Source organism: Artibeus jamaicensis, unplaced genomic scaffold, assembly GCF_021234435.1.
Source record: "Artibeus jamaicensis isolate MK-2021 breed Jamaican fruit bat unplaced genomic scaffold, CSHL_Jam_final contig_464, whole genome shotgun sequence".
Taxonomy (NCBI): Eukaryota; Metazoa; Chordata; class Mammalia; order Chiroptera; family Phyllostomidae; genus Artibeus; species Artibeus jamaicensis.
This window is the reverse complement of record NW_026521842.1, coordinates 8,294,383-8,312,941: the sequence shown is the minus strand read 5'-3', so window position 1 is coordinate 8,312,941 and position 18,559 is coordinate 8,294,383. Positions and strand designations below refer to the sequence as shown.

General features: G+C 43.3%; 2 protein-coding genes across 3 annotated transcripts in view; one reads left to right on the top strand and one right to left on the bottom strand.

Moving 5' to 3' along the window:
- BCO1 (beta-carotene oxygenase 1) overlaps positions 1-18,559 on the top strand; it is an 88,426-nt gene that overhangs the window by 17,506 nt on the left and 52,361 nt on the right. The window contains exons 8-9 of one of the 2 annotated variants that reach the window (XM_053666566.1): positions 6,743-6,819; positions 13,466-13,590. The gene's annotated coding sequence lies outside the window, so the exon portion shown is untranslated. Of the gene's footprint in view, positions 1-6,742; positions 6,820-13,465; positions 13,591-18,559 lie in introns of those variants that run through there. The other variant, XM_053666567.1, reaches the window with a different exon arrangement.
- LOC119047016 (polycystic kidney disease protein 1-like 2) overlaps positions 1-18,559 on the bottom strand; it is a 78,406-nt gene that overhangs the window by 52,778 nt on the left and 7,069 nt on the right. The window contains 6 exon segments of the mRNA XM_053666783.1: positions 1,759-1,836; positions 4,021-4,425; positions 6,387-6,489; positions 6,492-6,631; positions 14,312-14,455; positions 17,511-17,616. Coding sequence (XP_053522758.1) covers positions 1,759-1,836; positions 4,021-4,425; positions 6,387-6,489; positions 6,492-6,631; positions 14,312-14,455; positions 17,511-17,616 — 976 coding nt within the window.

Here is an 18,559-nt window from a genome sequence, read left to right as displayed (position 1 = left end):
TCTAACTGGCTGTGTGACCTGGGCAGGTTAGTTATTCTTTCTGAGTCTTAGCTTCCTTATCCATAAAAAACACTGAAAGCAATCCCTATTTCTCAAGGCTCCAGAAGGACTAAATGCTGTGCTATATATATTATTGCTTTGTAATCTCTATATTTGTAAAGAGTGTTAGTGTGTTAAGTTTAAAAAAATGGACAGGGTATGTTTAATCAATATGCTGTGAAGATACTGAAATGTGAATGTGATTAATGTCTAACTAAAGCGTAGTGATTAAGATAGGAACTTAGGGTTATTCCATGTGATTCGCTAGGCTCCAGTGACTTAGATCTTTGAAGATCTGGCTACTACTGATCTTTGGGAAACTCTTTTCCAGTGAAATCTCATTCAGACAACTAGAGCTTCAAAGGTTTGTAAAATTATACAGAGCAAATTAAGATGTGAAACACAGAGGACTTTCTTAACCTGAAGTAGGAAGATGGTCCAATAATCCTGGATAAGGAAATAAAAAAACAGTTGTTATCTCTGATCTTGCCATGAATTAGCTGAGTGACTTTTGCAAAGTCAATTAACTTCTCTGGGCCTCAAGTGCCATATGTAGAAAAGGATATCTGATAACTTTTACCCCCTCCATGCCCCCTTCTTTTGGTAACAGCACCTACAGGTGATATTTTCTCTGGGGAACCATACCCCCCTGTACTTTCAGTCCTTGATTTGGGTGAACCCATCCCTACAACATGTCTTAGGGTGGACATGTGGTCCTTGTCTGCCCAAACTGAGTACCACTGCCCCCTGGTCTCATCAGTGTGTCCACAAGGGAACATGAGCCTGGACCAGTGAGAGACAGCCTCAAGATTTCTGCTGGAAATATCCAAGAGGTGCTTGTTTCCTTTTAGGCTGAAGGACTAAATCGTGGGGCCATCTTGCTATTGCTTGGGAAGAGGGAATCAGGGTGAAGTGACATAGAACCAAGAGATAGAGGCAGATTTCTGAATGGCTGGGTCCACCTGCACCTAGACCCTGGACTTTTCACTTCCTGAGTTGACAAAAATTTCCTTTTGACTCAAGCCTGTTTGAACTGCTTGAGTCCCTTGCTACTCAGAGAGACTTGGCACACACATTCAAGGTAACTTTCAAGCTCTGTTGGCTGCCCACACCACAAACATTACCCACCCCTGCTTCTTGCCAGCATCCCTTACAGCTGGGGCACATGGCTCTACCGTGGTCAATGGGCCTAAGGGGAAGATTGCTGAGGACTAGCAGGAAAGATTTTTCACTAATAAAAACAGGTGCACAGAAGGAAATGGTTCTCTGCTGCTGGATAATGTTGGGTTGACATGTGATATCTGGAACTGTAGCAGCCCTCCTGATTGCAGGGGAAAATATCTGAGGATGGTAGAGCAGAACAATAAACTGATCTTGGGTCCTTGCTGCTGACACTGAACCACTGAACCAACCCTACTTATCTCCTAACTTTTTTGTATATTAGGTAATAAAGCCTTAAACTTGAAGCCACCGAGTTTGGGCTTTCTGCTACTTGCAGCCTAAAGCATCACAACTAATACAAACTCAGATATTTTAGAATTCTGTATCAATGGCTGAATATTTTACTGCATACATTGTTGCCTCTATAGAGTGACCAGAGAATTCTTAATGTCTGAAGAGCAAGTCCTGTTTTGAAGAGCTCCTCACTAGATCCCAAGCAAATGTAATGCCCTGGACTCTTGGTCACGAGTTTTATACCCCCTTGCAGAAAGCCCTTGCCTGCAACAGTGATGCTTCCAATGTCCAAACTCAAGTTTGAGAAGGCATTCCTCACCGGGACAGTGACCCGAAAGGTGCCTGCAAAAGGTGAAAAATTATGAAGGTTGTAATAAGCTGATTAATTCACGCTGAGTCAGCTCTCCCAGCTTGTGCTACTCCAGTTCCCTGATGGCAGCATCCACATCTTTCATCATCTGAGCATTTAATGAACCCCTGTTTTGTGCCAGGCATGGTGCAAGGCTCTGGGGACACATAAATGAATGAAACATGGTTCTTGTCCTGAGGGCCTTATGGCTTAATAGACCTACAAGACAGTGCCAAGTCATAGTAGGAATCAGCATGGGAGTATTGTGTGCACAGGCTGGGTGGGTAGTCACTTTAACCTCTGGGCACAAAGAAATGGTTTATGGGATGGGGCATGGGCCAGAGCAGAAGTTTAAAGGAGGAGTAGTGCTCATCAATGAGATTAGAGAGGAGAGTGTAGCTGAGCCAAAGACCTGGCAGGATTTTAGAGAGGGTGGAGAGGGGAGAAAAGGGATTTTAAGATTTATTTGTAAAGAGCACTAACACATATGTATCCTACGCAGCCTCCCTTATGGAGAAGGGTGGTAGGTGTCACCTTCTTCTCAAGCCCAGAGAGGTTACCAGAGGGGACCCTTGGAAAGCTGAATATGTGTTCTTTGAGGTTGAGAACCCCCATGGGCTTGCTCCTTACTCAGGCCCTTGCAGGAATGGCCTATGACATGAGGTAGAGCAAGAGGGAGAGAAGGAGAAAGTTAAGGGCTGCATTTCTGCATTTGAGGAATAATGTGATAGGGTGGTAGCAGGACAAGGAATAGGGGAAGAATTTTCTATGGACCAAATGTTTCCCTTGGGGAGAGAGGGTGCTGAAGAAGGTAGTGAGGATGAGGAGAACAGAGAATTACCCTGTTGGTGGTCCAGAAGCAGCAGCAGTGGGGAGGATGTGACCAGCTGAAGGACAGGTAACACCCAGCCCTGGAGCCCAGGGACCCAGCAGGGGTCCTTGAAAGCCCAGAGGCAGCTGCAAATATGTGCTGGGCCCTGAGAACTAGGTCAGCCATGGCCGGGCCGGCACCAGACAGTGAGAGCCTTCCCGTCCCACCTGGATCCTTAGTCTTCGCTTCACCCCCTTCACCTCAGGACTCATCCAAATCTGTTTTCTTGTGGGGACAAAAAGACTGCTTACCTTTTAAGAGCAAGCCATAAAGTCATACGGCATGCTGAGATTTTATCTATTATCCCCTACTGAGTCATTTTTGCAGGAGACAAAAATTATTTTGCATTTGAGCTATAGCATATGTATTATGTATATTTTCCACTGTTATTTCATTTCATTCTGGCTTCTTCCTGTTCCAAACTGGACCTTTGGCATCTGGCAAAGTTCCAGTGTTTTCCTTTATAAACCAATTGTCCTTTCTGCCTTCTCTTTTGCCGGATCCCTTGCTAAGGGTGTGGTAGCCCCACACCTGCATAGTATTATCCTCTTTTTTGCACACCTCTGAGATCCAGGACAAGGGATCGGTGGGCTGGACCCTGGGTGGGCTGGAGACCTGGACCCTCTTCAGGTTCCTGCCTGCTGACCTCACCACGCTGCCCTCAGGGACTCTGTTCTTTTCAGATTAAATGCAAATGTATGCTGTGTTTTCCTTCCCTGGCTGGCGCCAGCCAGTCTGTCCCCAAGCCAGTCAGTTGCCTTATCTCCATTCCAGCCAGAACCATGACAGAATCTCCTGTCCCACCCTCTTTCCACTCTTCAGTTTTTACCTGTCTCTCTCCCAAGGGCATGGACTGCAGTTTCCCAAACTAGAAATGATGGCAGGAATCTGAATACCATTACCCTCCTTCGGTGGTTCTCAGTTGGGTGATTTTACTCCCCAGAGGACAGTTGGCATTGTCTGGAGATGTTTTTGGTTGTCATTACTTTGGGAGGCTGGTGCTACTGGCATCTAAAGGGTAGAAGCCAGAGATGCTGCTAAGCATCCCATAGTGCACAGGGCAGCCCCACAACAAAGAATAATCTAGTCCCAAAGGTTGGACTTGCCAGAGTTGAGAACCCCAGTGACAACAAGCTCCATGAAGGCAGACAGTATCTGTCTCTGCCTTATTTTTTGACTCAGGTTGGATGTTCTTAACCATGTTTGTGTCCAGGGCACCCTGAAAACTGGCTGGCAGGACCCTTGGGTCTAAGTTGAGAAGGGAAGAGGAGGAAGGTTTGGAAAGGGAACCACCAGCCCTAAGTACCTTCAAGAGGAACTGTCACGTGGTAGATCCCTGATGACCGTCCAAGTCTGTCTTCCTTATGGGAGAAGGACACATTGAGTCCTGTTACCTCAAAGGTCAACTCTTCTGGGATGCCATGAGCTACTGAGACGTTGACCGGTAGGTCCTGTCCAAGCTCCAAGTGGTCAGAAGCCCAGGAGGCCTGCAGCCCTGACAGAGGCTCCAGGAAGTAGACTGGGACGTTTGTGGAAGCTGCAGAGGTGGTGCTGTTGCTGGTGGTTCGGATCTCCAGGTGGTGCACCCCTGGGCCCATCCGTTGCAGGGCTGCTCTGTCCAGGGTCAGGTTATAGGGGAGCAGGCCCTTCTGTGCGGCAGACTCAGCCAGGGTTGTGTTATCTGACAGCACAGTGTAAGTCACCCCTGTTTCTAGGTGGGGTAAGAAACATTTAAGAATGTTGGTGATAACCACGTAGTTGATTATACTAAGATAGTTCAGACCCAAGCTCTGAAGTGAGATCCTGGATATAGATATGAATATAGATATAGCTATAAAGACATAAGTTAGGATATACCCTGATCCTGAACATTAACGGTGATTTTCTCTGAGTATTGGGTTCGTGAGTTTTGGGTTCTCTCTGCTCATTTGAATATTCTAATTATACCATGCCCATGTTACCCATAAATAAAAGTTTGTAATAAAAATATTAGAATATTTTTATTCTAATATTTGTCAACAAAATATCTCTTTGACAGAGATATTTTTGTGGGGAGGAAACCTAAAAAGAGAACATCTCAAGGGCATGGCTCATATTTATGCATGAGAATTAGCCTCAAGTCTTGTTTCAAGCAGGAACAAGACTTGACGCTATTTCCTTCCACTTCTGCAGCTGCCTGCCTGAAACCCTGCCCAGCAGAACTGTGCGTTCACATCACGATGGTGCCCCCTTACAGGCTGGGGTTAGTTGTCCTAACTGAATGCTAAATATTGTGGTTGACTCTTAAAATATGAAATAAACCAACAAATTAGGACTCTTTCCGTTAGAAATTAAGCTAGTATGTTTCTCGTCTGAATGATGATGAGGATGATAAAACACAATGATGAGGATGATAATGTAAGCCTGAGAGAGCAGGAATCCTGACTTTCAGGTTTACCACTGTCTTTCCCGCACCTGGCAAACAGCGCGGACTCAATATATTGTATTTACAGAATGAATGAATACATGAAGGATTATATTAAGCTTCTCCAGGAACATGCAGCCACCATCTTCAGCCAACAAGCACACCAGACGGAAAGGAGCCCCAAGGACTGTACTCAAGGCCCAATTAGAGGTCCTACAAGTCACTGCTCTGAATGAGGCTTCAGGTGGTGTGAGGTCACGTGAGGTCATGCGCTCACCTGTGCAGCTCTGTGCCACACGGTTTACATGAGCAAGCCTCTCTCTAGATCTCAAACTGAACCTGTGCCTTGAGGACAGATGCTGGGTTGGGTGACAATGGGTCTTAGTTGGGAGGGGATCTACTGAAAGGAGGAGTGGAATTCAAAATATTTAACAACTGTAACTGCGTGGACACCAACTAATTAGAATGGATGTTCTGATAAATCGGAATAGATGCTGTGAGCAATCAGAACGGACACTGTGACCAATCAGAATGGATGCTGTGACCAGTCAGAATGGATGCTGTGACCAGACAGAGTGGATACTGTGACCAGTCAGAATGGACACTGTAACCAATCAGAATGGATGCTGTGACCAGTCAGAATGGTCATTGTGACCAATAAGAAATGTTACTATGACCAATCAGAATGGACACTATGAGTAATCAAAATGGACATGATGAACAATTAGGATGGCCTGTGACCAATCAGAAAAGATAGTGAGACCAATGAGAATGGACACCAGCCATAACATCTGCTACAGATATAGCAGTGTGTGCAGCTGAGTATCAGCCCTAACTTGGGGCAACACAATTGTGCCAAGTTGGTCGATGCTGGCTGTACCCAGCTGGTAGCATTCCCAGTCCTGATCAAATCCCCTCTCCCCAACAAGGAATGTCTTACAAGTTCAGTTCTTGAAATGTGACTATGGGCATGCAAATAAGAGTCTTTGGAAGTCTGGTAGCTCTCACTGGCTTAGTAGCCTGTGACTTTGAACCTTTGACTTTGAACCCTTCCTCCATTTCTTCATCTGTAAAATGGAGATACTAATAGTGCATGCTGGGTGGGCTAGTATATGTAAAGCACTTAGATCACTTCCTGGCACAGATAAGTTGCTAAACAAATGAACAGTTAAAAAACTAACGAAGTAGATGATTGCTGTTAGTATTTATTAAGGCCTGGCAGTTGAATGGATAAATTTGGGGGAAATCAAGGCTGCCTTGACCTTGACTTTTTTGCAGACTCACCTCTATCAAGCTCCACCTGAACCACATAGGGTCCCCAAAGACAGCCCAGCAGAGAGGGCTGGCTCCTGACTTGGACAGGCTGGAATGGAACACCCAGTCACACTGAGTCTCTCCCTCTTGTCTCAAATTGTCACTTGCTTCTGAGTCATCACATGCCACTCACTAGTTGTGCACTCAGCAAACACTGCAAATTTCCCAGATGTTGTGAACTGGTAAATCAAGTTGCTAGACAAACTGCCGGAAACAGAAATGTTAGCAGTGTTGGGAACATGGACACACGTGCATTTACACATGTGTGCACAAATGCAGTCACCCACCTCACACCTTTTCTGCTCTGCAGAGATAAAAAGAAGAAGAAGCTGCTGTAAACCAAGCTCTCCTTGTTTGCAAAGATGATAATGAAACATCCTAGAGCAGGTAAGAGTGGAAGCAATAGCACTGACCAACCTGGAGTTGAATATTTGGCTGCAGAGCCATGTTCTACCATTTATTCTCTCTGACTCATGTAAACCCCTTCTCTGGGTTTTCTTACCTCATCTGTAAAATATTATAGCCCATTCTACCTTTCTGAGCCTCATTTTCCCCATCTGTAAAATGGATCAAATTCCAAACATGTCAAAATTATGGGTTTGTTTTGCTTATTTTCCCAAGAGAACTAATTCAAAATCTCTACAATCGTCTACAGAAATGCACATGACCTTCCCTCCTGACCTCCTCTCCATCTCTCCTCTAACTATATGTTCACCGAGACCTCTTCTTCAGGTCCTACAACATGCCACCTCTTGCTCACCTCAAGGCCTGCAGGTGCACTGATCTTTGCTGGGAAAGTTCTTGACTATGTCTTTGCTCATATTCATGCTCCTCCTCTGGTTCTCAGCTTAAATATCACTTTCTCTGGGAAGCCTTCCTTAGGTTTCCTTTACTGCCATAGCTTTGCTGCCTCTCCTGGCCAACACTCATCCCTTGCGTACTTACTTATTCACTGTCGTGCTTCCCAGCCAGGCTGTTAGCTCAGTGTCTGTCTCGTTCTCTCTTACATGCCTGGCACCTAGCACAGAGCCTAGCACATGGGTTGTGCTTGAGAAATAATTGACAAATGAACATATTTGTGAAAAACCTTAGAAAACAGACACCTGATTCCTGGTGCCAGCCAAGATGGAGTAACCACACACTAGCCTATTTCTTCCATTGATTACAGAGAAACTACCCAAGGACGCAGGTTTGTTCTGCAGGGAACAGAGCAGATTGGGAAGGAAAGTCAAAACTTTAAGAATCACCCATCCTTGCCCTGGCTGGTGTAGCTCAGTGGATTGAGCATGGGCCTGTAAACCAAAGGATCGTGGTTCGATTCCCAGTTCGGGCACATGCCTGGGTTGCAGGCCGGTTCCCAGAGGGGGACGCACGAGGGGCAACCATACATTGATATTTCTCTTCCTCTCTCCTTCCCTTCCCCTTTAAAGATAAATAAATAAAATCTTTAAAAAAAAAAGAATCACCCATTCTTTATCTTTATTCTTTATCCTTTATTCTTTATCAGGAAAATAAGATCAGATTTCAAGAGAAAACATAATCAATAGATAGATGTCAGTTCTGAGATGACTCGGATGTAGGAACTGCCACACGAACTTTTCATTGGCTATTTACTGTTACCATGTGCTGTGAGGCAAAATTAAGTGGGGCACATGAGTGGAGAGATAGACATTCTCAGCAGAGAAGCAGAAACTAAAACAAAGAATCAAAGGCAAGTTTTAGAAATGAAAAACAGTATCTGAAATTTAAAGATTCATTGGATGGGTACAATAGCAGAATAAAGAAAGAAAAAGGTCCATAAACTTAGAGCAAGAGAAATGATCTAATCTGAAGAACAGAGAGAAAAATATTAAATTTTTCAAAATGATCAGAGCATCAGCAATCTGTGTAATAATATCAGAGTGGAAGATATTTGTGTCATTAGAGCACAGTAAGAAGAAGGAGATTGCTGTAGAAAATGTATTTGAAGAAATGAGAACTGAAAACTGCCAAAATTTGGCAAAACACATAAAGATTCAAGAAGCATTTATGAACCCTCATGGAGAGGAAAAAAGTTAAAGGAAACCATACCCATACATATAATAATCAAACTGCTGAAAAATCGAAGATAAATAATCTTGACATCATCCTGAAAAAAATCACACACTATCTATAGAGAAAATTGTGATTTGAATGACTGTAGATTTCCCCTCAGAAACCACAGAGGTCAGAAGACAGTGAATGGCACCTTTAAAGTGTTGAAGGAGGAGAATTTTCAACACATAATTCTATAACCAGCAAAAAAAAAAAAGTCTCCTAGGAATTAAAGCACAATAAAGACATTCTCAGAAATAAAGAAATTCTGTAAGAGAATTTATTGCCAGAAAATTGACTTTAAAAGAAATGCCGAGGGAAGTTTTTCCCGTTGAAGGGCAATGATACTGGGAGGAACCTGGAACTTCGGGAATGAAGGGAGAGCACAAGGAATGGTAAGTAGCTTGGTAACTATATAGACTTTTATTCCTCTTCAGTTCTTTAAAAGACATATGACTGTTGAAAGGGGTTTTGGTGTATGTAGATGTCCTACATGTGGCACTTATAACATAAAGGAAGGCGGGCAAAAGGGACCCACGTGGTTGTAAGGTTCCACATTTACTTGAAATGGCAAAATAGTAACTCTAAGTAGACTGTGAAAGGTTAGACATGTATATTGAAATTCCCAAAGCAACTACTAAAACGTTATACAAAGAGATAAACCAAAAAAAGCCAGTAACTAAGTTAAAATGGAACATTAAAAATATTTAGTAATTGAAAAAAAAGTCAAGAAAGGAGAGGAACCAGGGGCAAGGGATAAACAGAGGAGGCAAGTAGAAAACAACAAAACAACAGATCTAAGTTTAATCATATCAGTAATTACATTAATTGTAAATGCTTTAAGCACACTAATTATTATGCCATAGGGATATTAAAAAAACAAGACTCAAGCATATACTGTCTGCCAGAAACCCCCTTAATATAATGGTATAGGTAGGTTACAAGTAAAAAGATAGAAGAAAGATCTACTAACCAACACTAAAGTAGAAGAACTCTGGAGTGGTCATTATGAATATCAAATAATGTAGATTTTAGAACAAGAAAATGCTAACTCTCTGGATTTGTGAACGATGGATTTGAATTGCAAAACCCAGCTTGTTTTTTCAGTAATATGTCTGGAGAAAGCAATTTGTTATGTTCTTTCAACTCTGGTACCAGCTGACACTGTCCAGGACTAAAGAGCAGAGAAATGGATTTGTTTCTCTGATTTCTCTCCCAGTGAGCTCACCCAAGGGAGAAGACAACAAAGTGGTTTTAGAAACTGCTGCCAGCAAAGGGAGATACGCTTGGAGCGCAAAGAGAGGAAGACAACAACTTAAAAACTTGTGCCATGCCCCTGTGGATTTGTGCAATCCCAGTCCTAGATATAAACACAACAGAAATGTGTACATATGTGCACCAAAAGGCATGCACTAGACTGTTTATGAATTCACTATTCGTAATACCCCAAATGGTAAACCATTCAAAATGCCTATCAATGCTAGAATGGATAGGCAAGTTGAGGTATGTTCACACAATGAGATGTTATACAGCAATAAGAAAAAAAATCAGTTATACACAACAGTATGGATAAATCTCAAAAGTGCCCTATTGGCCCTGGCCAGGTAACTCAGTTGGTTACAGGGTCATTCCAATAAGCCAGCACTGGCAGGTTTGATTCCTCATCAGGACACATATAAGAATCCACCAGTGAATGCATAAATAAGTGGGGCAACAATCGATGTTTCTCTCTCTCTCCCCCACCCTCTCTCACTCTTCCTCTCTCTAAAATCAATAAATAAAAAATTTAAAACACAAACCATTGAACTGAAATCAGACACAAAAGAGTATATACTTTATGCAGTTTCATTTCCATAAGTTTCAAATGCAGGTCACACTATTTGATAATGTTAGAATCCTTGGAGTGCACAGGGGGATTTCTGGGAGACTACTCATGTTTTGTTTCTTGATTCAGGTGCTGGTTGCTTGGGTGTGTTCACTGTGTAAAAATGAATTGATCTGTATTTTTTGTGCACTTCCCTGTATGTGTATTATGCTTAAATAAAATGTTTAAAAATTGGTTCAAGACTGTCACTCACTGATTTGTATACCCTGCTTTGATACTTGACGTCAATGGGATGCAACTTAAAAAAAAGCTGAGATGAAAGCTCACAGTCTTCCACCAAGGACTTCAGCTCTACAGTCCTTTCTGACCGTCATCTCCCACGGAGTTCTGTCTTCTGCACCTCCCAGCAGCCTGTGTACATCTAAGTCACACTAAGGCTTATGCTGGCTTGTGAATGATGGGATTTTATGAAAGACACCCCACCACCACCACCACCCCATCATACTCGGTTGGCTATGCACGGAGGTGACTGAATGGATTGAAGAATAATGGCAATCCCCGCGTCTGTCAGTAGGTGGCGCTGAGTTACCTAACGTTGGACATGGGAACTTTCTTCATTATGCAAATTGTTCTGCAAGGCACATAATACAATTTCAGAACTGTAGAAACAAAACAACCTGCCATGCAAATGAACACGAGACATGGGGAATGCAAGGCAAGAAGGAGCTTCTGAAGGGGTAATCATTTGGCTTTTACTACATGGTTTCTATTGGAGGTTGGATTCTCCCCATCAGCTCATGTTATTTATCTACAGCGGACATAGAGCATCCAATTTAGGTCTTAGCCTAAGGAGGAGTTAAGCAGAAGTAGGGGTCTGCACACACACGTAAAAGAAGAGCCCAGTGACATCCAGACAAAGTATGGGACTTCTGTACACTTAAAACTCATGCCATTGCTCATATTGTAAATTGAGTGCTGAGGCTGCTAATACTGATTAGAAAGTGTCAGAAATATATTTTCTAATATTAATAAAAATGATAGAAGAAGGTGGTGGGTAGTTTCAAGGTCTAACAAGTCTTTAAAGGAGGGGAAATGGATTATTAGGCGGGGTGATCATGGAGGATATCGCCATCTATGTGTTTTGAAAGGGGAAAAAAATGCCAGTCACTTTTTCTTAGAGCTAATGCCCAGAAGGATTGCAAACGTGAAGCGCTGCTCACTATTGTTTGTCTTAGATTATGAAAAAATGTAATCACACAGCGAATTCCAGAGAGGAATATGCAAACACCCTTGGACTCACCACCCAGAGTTGACAAATATTTCCATTTTGTTCTGTTTGCTCCAGGTTTTAACTACTGTTTATTTACTATAAAGTCCTTGAGTAGCCCTGGCCAGGTAGCTCAGTTGGGATATATGTCATCCCGATATATCAAGGTTGTGGGTTCAATCTTTGGTCCGGGCACATATAATGAATGCATAAATGAGTAGAACAACGAATCAATGTCTCTCTCTTAAATCAACTAATAATTTTTAAAAGATTTTATTTATTTATTTATTACAAAAGGGAAGGAAGAGAGAGAGTGAGAGAAATATCAATGTGTGATTGCATCTTGTGCCCTCCCTACTGGGGACCTGGCCCTGTAACCCAGGCATGTGCCCTGACTGGGAATCAAAACAGTGACCCTTTGGTTTGTAGGCCAGCACTCAATCCAGTGAGCCACACCAGCTAGGGCAATAAATAATTTTTTTTTTAATTTAAAAATAAGTCCTTGGGTAACTGAAAGTCTTAGCAGGGGTACAGACAGTGGATTTTGACTTATGACAAATTCCAGTTCTATAAAATTCAGGGGTCAAGGATTGTATAACTTAGAATTTGTTGTTTTATTAATGAAACGGTGGCAAATGGGAAGAAACCTGAAGAATGGTGCCATAGGTATTTGTATGACTTAAACATTTACTTCCCAAAGCATCTTCACGTGTAATTTCTCATTTTACTCCAATCAAGGCAACCATCACTGTGACAGTGAAGGAAACAGGAACCCAAGACCCGGGGTAATTTCCAGGTTCAATGTACCAGCAGTGCCTGGTGTTAGAAACCCCAGGTTCTAGGCACTGTTTTGTTCGACACAGTGCCTGAGACCTCAGAGCACTGTTGAATCTGAGACCCGCACTCACTGGAGCAGACTTGGGCTGTGGACAGGGCGAGCCCCCTGTTTGCCTCGCACCACCCAGTGCTTTTGGGAATGCCAGCACCCATGGAGCTAGAACCTCTTGGTCCCACAGGGTAGAAATGGAGATGCTTGGGGTTAGAAGAAAGGCTTAGAGGCCTCCATGATTTCTCAGGGGATCCATATTGTATTGGGGGTCCCTGTAAGGAGCCCCAGAATCCAAAGAGGATCTGGATTTTCCGAAACAGTCTGGGGCACCCAGCAGGGCAGACTGCAGCTTACACAGCCCAAATGGGACTTTGAAATGTTAGGGATTGGGTTTGGCTACTACAGGTTGGGGAGGATACTGTCTCCTGGAGGATGTGCGGGGAGCGGTACAATGCCCTCAGGCCCGGATGCTGTTTGCTGTATAATCCAGCAGGGGGCTCAGAGCCTGAGCTCCCTGCCAGGCCAGACTGGCCTGCCTGTACAATAGCACAGTGCTTCTATTCACTAGCTACAAGGCTTGGGCAACATCACTGTTCCTTTGTAAAAACAAGATAATGATTATTTGCACCATCCAATGCAAACAGTATGAGCCACACGCGTGATTTTAAGTTTTCTAAAAGCCACACTGAAAAAGTAAGAAACGGACTAAATTAATTTTAATAATTTATTTCTTTAACCTGATATATTCAAAGTACTACCATTTCAATGTGTAATCAGTATAAAAATTATCAGTGAGATATTTGACGTTCTTTTTGGGAGAGGGGGACTAAGCATTGAAAATCCCTTGTGCATTTTATATTGACAGCGCATCTCAACTGAGAACAGCTCCGTGTCAAGTGCTCAGTGGCTCACATGGCAAGCGGTTATACGAGCACAGCTCCAGCAAGGTTGTGGGTGAAACCTGCTTGGCTGGACTAAAATTAATGTTGCTACTATGATTTTTATTATCCTTACTAATAAAAAACATTCCCGTACCCAGGTGAGCGTCTTCTTTACCCTATTACCAACTCCTCGGACGTGACCCAGGAGAGATTCTGCATGGAGCCAGGACAAAAGGACCCAGCTCTCCAGGACTGTTCAGGTGGCCTTCCGAATGAGGAACCGGTGAGCACCAGTTTCTACCATTTACACGTGTATATGCCTTTATTCTGGGCTCTGCCATTTCTTCTATCAATAGGTATAGTCTGTTTCTCCAGTTGCTGAGTCTGTGCTTGGCAATGAAATTTGCTTTGGCCAATGGGTCATTAAAAAATGTAACACGAGTAGCCCTGGCCAGTGCGACTCAGTTGGTTGGAGTGTCATCCCATAGACAGAAGGGTTGTGGGTTCAATTCCTGGTCTGGGCACATGCCTAGATTGTGGGTTCAGTTCCTGGTCAGGGCATGTGTGAGAGGCAAATGATTGATGTTTCTCTCTCATGTCAGTGTTTCTCTCCCTTTCTCTCTCGCTTTTCCCCACTCTCTAAAATCAATAAGCATGTCCTTGGGTGAGGATAAAAAAATGTGACCCAAGTAGAGGCTTGAAATATGTTTGCACATTGGACCTTGCTCTCACTCACTGCCAAGGACTCTTCTGCCACCATGGGAGTGAGCCTCGGCTAGCCTGTTGGGTGTGAGCAACAGATGTACCTAACTGTCAGCTGACACATGAGGCCCTTCTAGGCCATCCATCCCCAGCTGAGCTAGTCCAGACAAGAAAACCTGGCTACTATAAAGAACTATGACAAATAATAAGTATTATTGTAAGTTTTGATTGTTTTGTTATGCAGCAAAAATTGACTGAAACATACTGACTCAAGGTTCAAAGAGTCATCTTACCGGGGGCGGGGATGTAGTAAGGATCAAACGTGTGGCCATCCCCAGTATTAACTATACAGGACAGATTTCCAGTGTCAGGAGAGAGGAGCCACGTCAGGGAGATGGTGACATTGTCAAAGATGAAACTCTCATTGGACACCGTCAGCTGCAGGCCTGCAGATGAAAACACAAAGGGCTGTGTGCCATTGCAGAGCAAAATTGCCTATTTAGAACCAACCCTGTTGGCCCTGGCTGGTGTGACTCAGTGGATTGAGTGCTGGCCTGCGAACCAAAAGGTCGTTGGTTGGATTCCCAGCCAGGGCACATGCCTGGTCCCCACTGGGCCAGGTCCCCAGTGCGGGGTGGTGAGAGGCAACCACACATTGATGTTTCTCTCCTTCTCTTTTTCCTTCCCTTCCCCTCTTTCTAAAAATAAATAAATAAAATCGTTAAAAAGCAAAAACGAAAAAAACAATTCTTACCCTGGCCAGGTAGCCAGGTAGCTCAATTAGAGCATAGTTCCAAAACACCGTGGTTGCAGGTTCGATCCTCGATCAGGGCATGTACAAGAGTCAACTAGTAAACATGTAACTAAGGGAAACAAGTGGATGTTTCTCTCTCTCTTTCTCTCCCTCTCTCTTTCATCAATAAAAATTAATTAATTAATTAAAAACCTGTGACTCTTTTATCTACCTGTCCTGCATCTTTAGGTAGGGCTTTTAAATTTTTAAATCTTTAGTTTTACTTTTTAAAGGTCTTTGAATTTTACTTTTTGTTCATAGGTAATACATGACCACAATACAGACTTTGAAATGTATAAGCCGCCCACACTGCCATACTCAAGCCCCCCAGTTCTGCTCTCCAGAGACAACCACGGTTACCAATATCCCAGGTCACCTTCCAGAAATGTCCACATATTCACAAGCATGTACTTTTCTATTTATACAAATGATTCTATATTCATTACTTGACACCTTCCTTTTTTTCACTTAATATATCTTGGAAATTGTTCTATATAAATTTAGTTAGAGCTGCCCTGTTCTTTTTAATAGTTGTACAATGTACCATAATTTATTTAACCAGGATTTATTGATTGTCCGAATGTATTTTATAGTGTTTAAAAAGACAAAAGGCAAAGAAAGCACCTTTAAGAAAATCTACTTGGCTAAGGTAGCTGATGATTCATTGTAAGCCATTTAGTGCACATTAAATTGAACAAATCTTTGAGCTTCAAATGTTGGCATGGAGGGTGGGATGAAGGGTAGAATTTGTTGGGTTCTAACACAGCCCTGGGCTAATTTGTGCAGCATGATCTTTCCTTTCTGAGCACAAATGAGAAGGGAAAAGGTAAAAAAAGCTGAAGGCAAATTAAAAGGACTTTCGTCAACTACCTTAGGAAAAGTCATATAATTAGGCCCTCTGGGCACAGTTGGGGGTGGGGACTTCTGCGTAAAGTCCCTCCCTTCACAAATCAGAACCTGATCGTGATTAGAACGCACTGATTCACAAACTGACAGGATGTTTGAGGCGAGGTTGGGGCAGAGAATCTGCACCGTGGTTGCCAGACGTAGCTCACCCCCACCCCGAGCTTTGCATCTGTCTGATGACGACAGCGCTGGGACAGGCGGGGAGCCAAGGGGCACTTTGTCCATTAGCAAAACCACCAAATGGAAGGTGCCGCCAAAACACAGGGCCTCCTCTTCCCAGAAAACAGAATTAAGACACCTTGCTCACTTTTTTTTTAAATCTTTATCTGAGGATGTATATATTGATTTTAGAGGAAGAGAGAGAGAAACATCAATCGATTGCCTCCTATCTGTGCCCAGACCAGGAATCGAATCTGCAACCTAGGTACGTGCCCTGACCTGGGATCAAACCCACAACCTTTTAGTGTACTGGGTGGCGCTCCAGCTAACTGAGCCACCCAGCCAGGGCCGCCTTGCTCACTCTTATTCCACCCAAGCATGTCCAGCAAATAACATCCCTGGTAAAGCCTGCATTCATGCCGCCCTCCCCTTCCTGTGCCCTCTCTTCTGTGTGGTCCTTTCCTTCTCCCGTGCTCATCATCGACTCTGCTCTGCTGGATGGCCCCTGGGGACCCTAATGTTCCCTGACTCATCTTTTTGCTTCGGAGCTCCTTGCACCATTACTCTCGCCCTCAGTACAAGTTGCAGTTCTGACCAATTTAATGTGTTGGAAAATGGCATAATGTGATTTTACAGCTGTAGGGGAAACTGGTGTTCCCATAGACTGTTCGCGGCAATATAAATCAATACAGTGATTTTGGAGGGTAATTTGGCAACATCTATTAACATTTCAAAGCATGTACCCTGTGACCCAGCATTTGCACTACTAGAAATCTCTCCCCTAAAAATGGTCCCACGCACATGTCAAGATGTAGGCACAAGAATGTACCAGAGGGCACTGCTGACACACAGCAAAAGATCAGGAGCAACCTAAGTATTTATCAATAGGAAACTGGTTAAATAACTTTGACATAATCTTATGATGACACTATGCAGTTATTAAAAATACAAGCTAGTGACTTAGATGTCCAGGATATATTAAGCGAAAAGGAAATAAGTTGTAAACTAACATATTTTGCATAATTATATTTTTATAAGAATATACATAAATAAATTCTTACGCAGCCATGTCTATGAAAACATGTTTAAAAACAGTAAAGAATTTATTTTACACCTTTACCAGTGGTTTGGTAATGGGGAATAGGATTGTAGAACTAAAGGGAGGGATTCTTCCTTCTTGATTTATAAAACTTTTCTAAATTGTGGTAATGTGGGTTAGTTATTTTTATGGCTTTCAAGATTTGTGTTTTTAAAAAGTCTCTGTGTGAATTAAAAAGGCAGCCTATGGGAGGGGCAGTGGCTGAATGTTTACGGTGTGTGGGAGAGGTATTTTGACTCTTTTCAGTCAAGTAAGCTTGCATTTGTCAGTTATGTTTATTGGGTCACCCCCTGAGATTTAAATTGCAGGGTCCTGGGGCTAAAAAAGAAATTATTTTTAAACTTTTGGCTTGACAGCTCATTGCTGCAACAGGGCCTTCAAATGCTTTATCCCCAGGCTAAGCTGGGCGGAGCAGTTTTAGGTTAGGAAGCCTCTTAGTAGTAGATCAGCCCCTAGGGGTGGATGCTCCATCTGCTCTGAGGGGGGCTGCACCAGGCACAGAGATGAGGAGGGAATTCCCACACCAGGCCAGCTGGGGACTCACCTTCCCGACACTCATACTGTACCCACAGGTAGCTGCCCTGGGTGGGACACAGATCTCCAAAGAAGGTCCCATTTGCCGTCACTTGGCATGCCTGCAGCCCCTGGCACTGTCCTGGGAAGCGCCCATATCCCAGCAGTAGGAACAGTGTGAAGGACCTAAAGGGATAGGTTCAGACAGAGATGAATGGCCGCATGTTCATTCGTCTACCCACCATCTGCCCAACAGATATCAACTGGTGTCTCCTGAAGACTAGGCACTGTTCTAGGTACTGGGGGAGAGAGAAGTAGGATTCCTATCCTCAAGTAGCTCAGGGTCCAGCCCAGTGGTTCTCAAACCTGAAATCACACCAGAATTCCCTGGAGGGCTTGTGATCCAATAGATGTGGGGGGCAACTTGAGAATTTGCTTTTCTTTTTTTTTTTAACTTTTTTTATTGATTATGCCATTACAGTTGCTCTATTCCCCCCCTCCATTCCCCTCCACCCTGCATACCCCTCCCCCACCATTTCCCCCTTTAGTTCATGAACACGTGTCTCAAATTCTTTAGATTCTGTATTTCCCCTGCTATTCTTACCCTCCCCCTATCTATTTTCTATCTACTGTCTATGCTACTTATTTTCTGTACTTTCTCCCCCCTTCCCCTCCTCCCACTCCCCTGTTGCTAACCCTCCATGAGATCTTCATTTCTATGGTTCTGCTCCTGATCTAGCTGTCCTCTTAGTTTGCTTTTGTTTTAGGTGTGGTTCTTAATAACTGTGAGTTTGCTGTCCTTTCACTGTTCATGTTTTTTATCTTCTTTTTCTTAGGTAAGTCCCTTTAACATTTCATAGAATAAGGGCTTGGTGATGATGAACTCCTTGAATTTGGTCTTATCTGAGAAGCACTTTATCTGTCCTTCCATTCTAAATGAAAACTTTGCTGGGTAGAGCAATCTTGGTTGTAGATCTTTGGTTTTCATGACTTGGAATACCTCTTTCCAGCCCCTTCTTGCCTGTAAGGTCTTTTCTGAGAAATCAGCTGACAGTCTGATGGGAACTCCTTTGTAGGTGA